This window comes from Castanea sativa, chromosome 7, assembly GCF_040712315.1.
Source record: "Castanea sativa cultivar Marrone di Chiusa Pesio chromosome 7, ASM4071231v1".
Taxonomy (NCBI): domain Eukaryota; kingdom Viridiplantae; phylum Streptophyta; class Magnoliopsida; order Fagales; family Fagaceae; genus Castanea; species Castanea sativa.
The window spans coordinates 14,766,957-14,777,385 of NC_134019.1; the positions used below are offsets into that span (position 1 = coordinate 14,766,957).

General features: G+C 32.2%; 1 protein-coding gene across 1 annotated transcript; it reads right to left on the reverse strand.

Annotated features, from left to right (window-relative positions):
* Positions 1 to 1,535: 1,535 nt before the first annotated feature.
* LOC142643512 (ubiquitin carboxyl-terminal hydrolase 2-like) lies at positions 1,536 to 7,289 on the reverse strand. Its single transcript, XM_075818165.1, has 6 exons — positions 7,152 to 7,289; positions 6,313 to 6,360; positions 5,303 to 5,349; positions 2,952 to 2,998; positions 2,693 to 2,795; positions 1,536 to 2,587 (listed from the first exon to the last, which is right to left on the reverse strand). The coding sequence occupies exons 2-6, from the start codon at positions 6,341 to 6,343 to the stop codon at positions 1,811 to 1,813; spliced, it is 1,005 nt and encodes a 334-aa protein (XP_075674280.1). The 5' UTR covers positions 6,344 to 6,360; positions 7,152 to 7,289; the 3' UTR covers positions 1,536 to 1,810.
* Positions 7,290 to 10,429: the final 3,140 nt, after the last annotated feature.

Consider the following 10,429-nt stretch of genomic DNA (forward strand, 5'->3'; position numbering starts at 1 on the left):
TTGTAATCCATCTTAAGAAGGAAAGAGAATACAAATCTTCATCGGCTTGTGTCCGAGGAGAATTTCAGTTACATATATGTTCATTGTATGTGATGTGGTGATCTAACCCATCATTTTTGTTATCCAATACCACTAAAACCTAGGCTTTGCACCTGCCTCTTTGGCCGCATTAATGAGGAAGTGACATCTGAACAGTGGTAATCAGCCTTACAGCTATTGTTTGAAAACTTTATGAGGGCAGTGGATGGGATAAGTATCTAGATCAGTGATCTAATCCATACGTAAGATGGAGAGAAAGAGGAGGATAGTATAAAAAGGGAAAGAAAGGCATTCAGGTGGGGAGATCAAAAAAAGAAAGAAAGGAAACACTGGACACACGAAGATTAATAATTGTAATCCATCTTAGGAAGGAAAGAGAATACAAATCTTCCTCGGACACAAGCCGAGAAGAATTTCAGTTACATAAACTGTTCATTATATGTGATGTGGTGATTTAGCCCATCATTTTTGTTATCCAATACGACTAAAACCTAGGTTTCAAGTCCACTCTCTACAAATTTTATTGTATTGGGCTGTTTGGGCCTATTCCCTTATTCTTATTGGGTTTGGGCGCAAATCATAACCTTACAAGTATTATAATAATTGTTTTTCAATTAAAGGTTAGAAATAATCGTTATTTATTACGGTGGATAAAATACATTATATAAACCAACCCTTTAATTATATTATATATTTTATAAATATTATATAAGATATGTGCAGTAAACATAAAACAATAATACAAAACTAATTTGTTCTATAACTTATAGTCTAATCTAATTAATTTTTCTAATTCAAGAACATTCATCAAAAGAGTTCTCTCTCTATCTACCAGATGTCACGGGCGAGTTGTCTGCCACTAGCAACACACTGAGATTCTCCAAGAATAGAACTGTATTTTGTCATTAGAATATAAGGGTAAATTTTGTTTTAAAGATAATAATAGGGGTAATTAAAGATAAGATACCAAATTTCTGTCGGTTATATTATTGTGTTTTGTTGCAATTTGGAATTGGTGATTAGGGCGTGCTACGCAAAAAAAAATCACAAAAATCACGTTTATGGGAGCCTAAAAGCACGCTTTCAGAATTTTACCAAACACCCAAAATTGTGTTTTGAAACCGCTAATGTGATTTTTGGCCCAAAATGATCTAACCAAATGGGCACTAAGAATATCTTCTGTTCAACTGTAAGAAAGCACAACCAAATCAGCTAAACATTCAACCTCAAATCATGTTTTAGGCCTCTACAACTTGAGACATCTCATGCAGCCAGCGCATACAAGAGTTTTGCCTATAACACTGCTCTTATAAATTTTACGTGCATGTAATAAGTAGTTCTCAAGAAGTTCATTTGCTTACTAGTGACCTTATACTCTAATTTCCAAGGTGCTTGAGATCCCAAGTTTTGTTGATTTTGCACTTACCAAAGGAAGTTGCCAATATCTTGCACCTTTTTTTTTAATAAAAACAAATCTTAATCAATAGAATTCTCTGTTTCATACCAAAAATATAATAAATAAAAAGAGATATTCAAGACAAGAACCAATCAACCAACAACGTTCTATCATGGATTTGTCTCTCATTGCCACTTTCCAGGGGTACATATTTCATTACCTAAGAAATGCAAGTAAATTTTGGCATAGGTTCACCTAAAAAGAAATTCAGATGTCTTAGGCTAACCAGGGGAAAATATGAAAACATGTGCTTTAGATGTTTTCAAGCCAGAATAAATTCACAAAACTAATGATATAATTAACCAGAAATACCATTCACCTAGAGTTGCTTGTTTTCTGCTTGGCCTTCTCAATAAGAGGCTTCAACTGTTTCTTTTCAGCAAGAATCTTGAGGAAGTTGAACAAAAAGGGTATGTAATTGTGTTTCCTACGGATATTTTCTGTTCTCCATTTCTTGAACTTTTCCTCTTCCATTAAGATCTTCTCAGTAGCAGCTTCTATCCCAGCATTCACTTCTGAAAGAGATTTGTTCAGTGCTTCAACATTACTATTGGCCACCAGTCTATCTGGCTGTAAGGCAGCCAGTTGCTGCAAGATACGCTCCCTCCTCTTCTGGAGCTCCTTGAGTTCTGCAGTATACATTTCCTTCCTGTTCTTGATGACTGCCAGGAGATTGAATCTAATCTCACTCTGGGAATACCTTTCAATGCGTTCCTGGATAACTGGTTGCACCATCTGCAGCCAATCAATGTCACCTTGCCCACCAGAGCACTGACCAAGGCTGATGGGTCCATCCTTTAATCCATCAAGCTCATACAGAACTCCATCAACAGGTAAATAGCTTATAAAATGGTACACATCATCATCTTTGCCAGCTGCCTTCTGCTCCTCTGGAACAAAAGGCTCAGGCCTCGCAAAACTATTATGGGCTGTACGTATAGCTTCACTATTATTGATAGCCAAACCTTTTAGTTCAGGGGGAAAATTCTTTGTGAATTCTTTCAACTTTGACAACTCTGGGCCGATATCAATATCCGGGCAGTTCAAGAGGATAGACAAGATTGCTTGTGTTGCACAAGCATTATTGATTACCTAATAAGTGATCAAAATATATTTAAGATCAGGGCAAACTTATCAAGGGCAAAAGTGAATCCCTGGAAAACTGACCTTACTTATTCCAAGAAAGGGGAAACTGACCTGGCTTGCAAAAAACAAGTTAGGATTTACATCCTTGATTACAGCACGATCATCCTTTTCCCCCGGACGCCATTTGAAAAGAAAAATCAACCCATATACAGGCCTGCAATTTAAAGGGGTAAAAGTAAGAGAGGAAGGAGGGGGGGGGGGGGGGGGGGTCCGCGAAAATTTCAAGCATAAATATTACAGCAAACATGTGTAAGCCTGCAAAGGGATAAAAAGTAAAAAGGGCAATGAGACGTTAGAACTTAGAACAAACCTAAGATTGTTTAGAGAATCAAGGTCCAATGAATATAGCTCCTCCACCTGAGAACACACATCAAGGCATCATCATCATCAAACACATAAAAAGATACTGCTAACACCCCTTTATGGGTGGGTTGGTTTTTTTTTTTTTTTTTTTTTTGGGGGGGAGGGGGGTTGGCGGATCTGGAGTAAAATCTATAAGAAATAGTGAATAGTTAAAAAACATGTATTCTAAAATGAAATATGCTACTGGAATTCAAACCACATATTTCATTTCAAATTCTATCTTAATTTATCCTTGTTATCTATGCTATTGTATAAACCCAAGCACTAAGTTAATGTCAAGCTTCAAACTTGTTAACCCATACATTGTAATATAAAAAATGATATCACAGTATTTTTACTATTATTTCTTTATCTTTATCTCTTCAATATCTCCTCTAAAAAAATGTCTTCAGCTTTTGGCCCTTACTCTTCTACCCATGTGGACCACATTTCTTCAAATCTGTTCCACGATTCCTATAAATTCTTCTTCTTCTTCTTTTCTTTTCTTTTTTTTTTTTGGATACATAACATAAGAACTTTTATTAAAAAAATAGCCAAACCAAGTACATTGGAATTTTCCTATAAATTCTTCTCTCTCATTAACACGATTATCTAATAAGGTATTGTCTCCTTTGCTTTAATCGCACTAACACTAAAATGTTCTTTCTAAAACTGTTACCAGTTGCAAATATATATCACACATATCACAATTCACAAGTTCCAACAGCTAGTTGATAGATGCAAAGAATTGTCTCATCCAAAAGAAGAAAATGGCAGAAAATCAACCTATCATGAACATTTAAAAATAAAAAAAAAGTTACCCACAGAATCCTTAATAACCAAAAGCAATGGTACTGCAGTATAAGAAAACTTCAAAGACTGCAGTAAAACTGATTAACACTTATGTTGATATCATGATTTTACAGCATGCTTAAATGAAGCAACTGAAATCAAAGTTCAACTAACATGTACATGGATGGTGCCTAGTGCAACATGTAGTGGTGTCAGTAGTACTAACAGTGTTACAGTGAGATCAAACAATTAAGCAACATGTAGTGGTGTCAGTAGTACTAAGTTCAACCTGTTTTGTGCTTATGATGCACCTCATTGAAAGTTTGATTCTGGGAGACCACAATGTACAACATGTGAGCTTCTGCCTCAAAGCATGCCTTGACATAGTGGCCTCTCTCTTTTTTCCTGAGTGGAAAAAATAAATAAATAACTTGTTGTGGGGAGGAGGAGGAGGAGAGGGGGAGGGGGGGGGGGCAATGATGGCTGTGTGTTGGGCAATGGGATTGAGGAATGGTATGGTATCAACATGGTAATGGTGGCAGTGCCATATTGAAAGTTGACAAACAACTTCAAGTGAGATTTGAAAAATGCCTTTTAGGTGGATTCAGAATTCGGAATGTGGCCATCTAACCCCTTAAAATTCTGTGACTATTATTCAAGCTCCTCTCCAACCAAAGAGAAATTTTTAAGAACCCCAAATCACTTAAAATCCAAATTTGATTGTTGGTGTACTTCCAAATTCTCGATTACCTTTGCTCTGTAAAAGAACCTCCAAGATGTACTCTGGATCAATATCCACTACATGTATCCTTTCTTAATACAGACCTTGATTATCTAAGAGACTAAGATAAATGAGTATCTCCCCCACTGATCACTGAAGCAGCCAAAAAAATTCTCCAAGTGGAGCAGGCTTCCTAAAAGGCATATGTGAAATGACAATGACACCAGGGGATTCATACTCAAGTTTTCATATGGAACACATGAAACCCTGTTAGGCAAGAACTTCCATTTCTAAAAGAAAGTAGCTCAATGAAAAGGGGCCTAAGTTGGCATGCATTCAGAATTTATTTGACTAGTCCCTAATCTTGTAAAATTCTATTTGTAAATAACTCATTTTTCATTTTCTGACAACACATTTCACTACATACTTCCAGATTATACAAAATTTGTTCTGCTGCATAGAGCCAGTCCAAATTAATATTCCAGATAATACACCGGCACTGAATTAGTTCTCTTTATGAGTGGTCCTTTGCTTTGAGTCTTACAGATAGTAATTATCTTCCATCTTTCATAAAGTCAATTCATATGTTGATATTTTTTTCATGATGTAATTCTTTAGGCTACTTTGTGTCTTTTTTCATGAAGTGGCATCTTTTCAATAAATTATTCTTACCTATCAAAAAAACACCCTGCACTGAAATATTACTCAAAAAAATTTAGTAGGTTAGCAAATCCATTTGGACAAAGAGCTTGGGTGAGCTTTCAAAAACATTAACCAAATATGTCATATAAATCCAAGACAATTACCTGCACGCCTTTTACTTGCATCTGCTGTATAAGTTCCGTAAAAACACCTGGAATGCAAGGCACAAATTTTAGAAATAAGGTCCCCATTAAAACCAAGAAAAGACATATGCATATACATAAAAGCATCATTTGAAATTTAGTACAAAAAGAAATTCTAGGACAAATCCTTGTCAGAAATTCTATAAATTTCTTATCAAAAAACAGAATGTGTACAAAAACAAAGGAAAGGATGCAAGCTTCAATTCCTCCAGCAGAAGACTCAGAACTTAAACAGCTTCTTTATGAGCCTAAGGTTCCCATCAGAAATTCTACAAATGCTCTCTCCTCTTCTAGAGATTTTCTTTTTTTCCTCAAGGACTTGAGAATTGATTATCGTTGACAAAAGCTTTAAGTGGAACTAACTGATTAAATGAGGGGAAGGAGTTCTCATGCCTAAAATGAAACTGCTAAAGAGCACTACCTGATTTAACACATTTTCATAAATTTAACGCATAGGGGAAGGAGTTCTCTACGATTCTTATATTTTCATAAATTTAACGCATTAAGTGGAACAAACTGATAAATGACCATAGGGGAAGGAGTTCTCATGCCTAAAATGATACTGCTAAAAAGCACTATCATAGTACCTTGAAGGACTTCATAATAAAACAATCAATGGTGACAATGAACAAAAAATCACCCACCTCGGACTAAAATCAAAAAAGGATGGATTGAAGTTACCTATAACAGATTTCTTTCAATCTTCAAGATTAACATTATTTCAATCTCATCAGCTAATCTGTTTCATTTGAAAAGAATCTTTTTTCCTTTCCTTTTTTTTTTAATTCAATAATTACAAATGGGGAGGGGAGATTTGAACCCTAGATGTCTCTACTGAAAACATCATAGGTGCTAACCAATTTGAGCTACAAAGCTCTTGGTTGGATCATTTGAACAAATCTTATAAAGGAGAATCTTGAAAAATCTCTAAGACAAAAGGAACAAACAATGCACTATTCTCAAAAGCATACCGGGATCAGACTCAATCGTGCACCAAGACATGACTGGAAATCTATAAGCTGCAACAATGAAATAAGGTCATTTAGAAAGCATACATAACATAAGCATCAAGATGAAATAACTTGAACCATCATTAAAAGAAATTAGAAAAAAATCAATTGAGTAATGTATTAAATAGTAAAAAATTTATTTTTTTTAAAAAAGGTGCCCTCCTTTAAATATTAGGTATAAAAGAGACACAACTTAACTCAAAAGCTTAAGACCCAACTATATTATATTAATTAACAACTCACTTTTCTCAATATTATTCAACGTGGGACAACTTCACTCACATATCTATACCCAACACACAATACAAAGGCAGAGAGAGAATATGTGAAATTTGATAAATTCTAATTTCAATTCATTAGAACCCCCAAAAAAAAATCATAAGAAAATTAAAGCTAAATTCTGAAGTAAAAAAAAAAAATTAAAAAAAAAATCCAACAAAATTATGGTCCCATTAGTTTTGTGCATATATTCCATTACACAAAACCTCGGCTTCATGTCTATAAAGGGTTTTGTTTTGGAGAAACTAAATTTCAAGTACAAAACTTTACCTACCCACAAAGCTAAAATAGTATTTTCCACGAAAAAATAAAAAGTTTCCAATAGCTTTGAATAACAATCTATAGGAAAGTTAATGATTTGTGATGGTGAATGAAACAAAATTTTCAATTTTCTTGAAGAACCGATTTGTGGGTCAGAAAGCTAGAATCAGTCACTCATTATTTATTAATTTATTTAATTTTTCATACAAATTTTGAGAGAGAAATCGAAAAAGAAAGAGAAAGAGAGAGAGAGAGAGTACCTGTGGGGGTCTGGGAAAGTAGAAATCTGAGCGACAAAAAATAACGTAAGCTTGTGTTTTAATTTGAAGTGTTTGTATTATAGATTTATACCATGAAGTTTCGGAGACGGAGTGAGAAACGGCACTGTTAGAAAAAAGAGATTTTTTTTTTTTTTTGAGAAAGAGATAGAGATAGATTTATTTTAATTTTAATTTTTTTTGTAGAAAGAGATTTATTTTAGTAATTTTTTTTTTTTAATTTCCACTTGTGGCATCTATTCTTAATAATAACTTTTATCATTCGACTAAGATACTAACCATTATTTTTTGTGTAAGCTTGAATTAGTAATGTTACCTTGACAACACTTTTATAACATTTTTCACGTCATATTTTAGGTGGCAATGTATTACATGTTATAATCTGGTCTAACATTGGGTATAATCTTTTTCCACAATAATAGCTAGCCATGTGACAAGGGAACCTAACTCTTTTCCCCAACCATATCAAAAAAAAAAAAAAAAAAAAAGCATAGAGTAAAAATCGGGAACATGTGGATTCCGATGCACTATAGTTTTTTTTTTTTTTGGAAAACCAATGCACTATAGTTAGTTTGGTATACCATTTGCATTTCGCTTTTGACATCTTAATTTGAAAAATTAGTTGGAGTTGTGAGTTCCAGTTAACTCAGCTAGTAAAGCTTCTTATGGTTGTTTAAGAGATCTAAGGTTCAATTCCCGCCTACACCAAAAACTGATTGATGTCTTGGTCTGATAATAAAGAGCTATTATTAGGAGCGGACGCCATAGGTTGAAACTCTTTCAAAAAAAATTAGTTAGAGTTTTAGTGTTTTTTTTTTTTAATAAGAAAATTAGTGATATTAAGCCTATACAAATTTTATTATAAAACTTTTATAAAATAATATTTCAACAATCAAAAAAAAATTCAGACATTCATTTTTTTTTTTTTTGATAAGCATTTATTATAGTTTGAAACTTATCAAAAACACTCATTGTCATGTCAAATTGTAAAGGTTATGAAGTAAAACTTGTAGTATCTATAACATTTTCGTAATTAAATAGATAATTGTAATTGTATTAACCAATCGCAGTCTTTTACACATCCTTCATATTTTATTGTAAAATAACCAAAGTTTAAATTGCTAAAAAAAAAAAAAAAGATAAGTTGTGATTGATGAAAAATAAAAGGGAATACCTTATAGGATTTTTATTCTAAGTTTGGTTAAACCTAATGTAATGTTTTGTTAATATTGTAATACCACACAAAAATAATAATACTAATGTTTTAAACCGAATTTATAATAATGTTTTATACCGAGTTCATAATACATTATATAACCAAAGTATAACTACAAAAGATACTAAACATACACAACCAATGTGGGATAAGCATCCCTATTTTTTTTTTTGAGTAAATCCCTATTTATTTTAGTAAACAGTAATATTTATTAGAACACACGTGAAAATAGTAACACTAGTATTTTAAACCGGATTTATAATATATTATATAACTTTGTAGTTGTAAACTAAGATTATAAATAACAGATACTAGACACACACAACCAATGTAGGATAAAAATTCTTTCTTTTTAGTAAACAGTAATACTTATTAAAACACACACGAGAATAGTAATACTAATGTTTTAAACCGGAATTATAATACATTAAATTAATTAGATTAATTTAAGATTGTCTGATGCGCATAAAGGAATATCCACCCCAATTAGCAAATTTATTGGCGAGTGATGTATACGTTGCGTAATCATAAATTATAAAAGCTATCTATTTACCTTTAGAAAATTCAATTTCTAATAAAAAACAATTAATTAATTGAGTAAATTCAAAATCACTGATGAATTACATTGTCTCTTTTATACTTTTTATACTTACAAATTATCAAACCAATTAGAGAACCATAACTATTTAATCTATAGAGTTTTTTAATTTTAAAATTAGAGTAGAATTCGCCTTTTGTTCCTATATTTATGGAGTTTTTTTTTTACTTTTTATTTTGATCCTTGATTTTTTTTTTTTTTAATTTTAATTCTTGGATTTTCTGAAATGGTTTCCATTTTAGTCTTGTGATTATATATCTCACGAAAAAAAATTCTAACGTGGTTAGCATATTGCTTATGTGTCACTTAGTTAGAATAAAACATTATTTTATTAGTATCAAAGTGCCATGTTTGTGTTTAGATGGCAAAAAAAGTAAGATTTTTTTTATTAAAAAAAAAACATAGAAGTAACTTTCTTTTCTTTTCTTATTTTCCCGCCGCTTTTTTGGAAACCAAACAAAATACCCATACAATTTCACTCACTTTCTTTACAAAAAAACAAAGCGCACACACCTTATACACAAATGATTCTAAATATATAAAAAAATAAAAACCCTTATACACAAAATGATTTTACCCTTTAGTGAATTTTATCTTAGTATGATATTCATGTTCATTGAATGATTCAAACAACATTTTTACTCTTGGATTAATTCTTTCTTTCTTTTTTTGGATACATACTCTTGGGTTAATTCAAAATTACAATTTTACCCCTTAGTGAATTTCTCGATTGCAAAATCGGGTGTCTACAATTTGGGTTGAAAATATTCGTTTCAAGATAGAGATTTAAGCTTCAAGATGGTGAAAATTTTGAGGATTTCAGCTTAAATTAAGGGTTGTGCTTGTATTCAATGGTCAATTCCACTGGACATGTTGAGATGCAGATACGTGTCTAGCTTTGGACACATATCCGTATCCTAGCGTGTTCAGTGGAACTGGCCACTAGACACAAGCCTCTCCCTAAATTAATCATTTTCGATAGGGTTTGCAAAAAGTTTTGGGGATTTCATTATTCTCAAATGATGGACAATAGTCATATGACTTGTTTAGTTGACTTATTTGAATCACCACTTAATGAGTTGAAGAGATTTCATTAAGTTTATTCAAATAAAAATTGTTGTAAGAAAATCGATCCATATGTGATAAATGTGAAAAGCTTAAAACCCTTGGGAGCTGGACCCAAAAAAAAAAAAAAACCATGTGTTTTAAGACTTTTTTAACCATTTCTAGGGAAAATAATACAATATATAAAAAATTAAGCTAAATAAGGAATATATCAAGCTTTCATTCAAATTCAGAGACTTGACTTCTTGCTTAGTAAACTTATGTTTTCATACCATGCGTATAGTTTCTAATTTTTATTTTTTAGCTTCAGTGATTGACGATTCTGAATCAAAAATGGTTTAGTAATTAACTAATTATATCAATTCTTAAGAAGTCACAGGA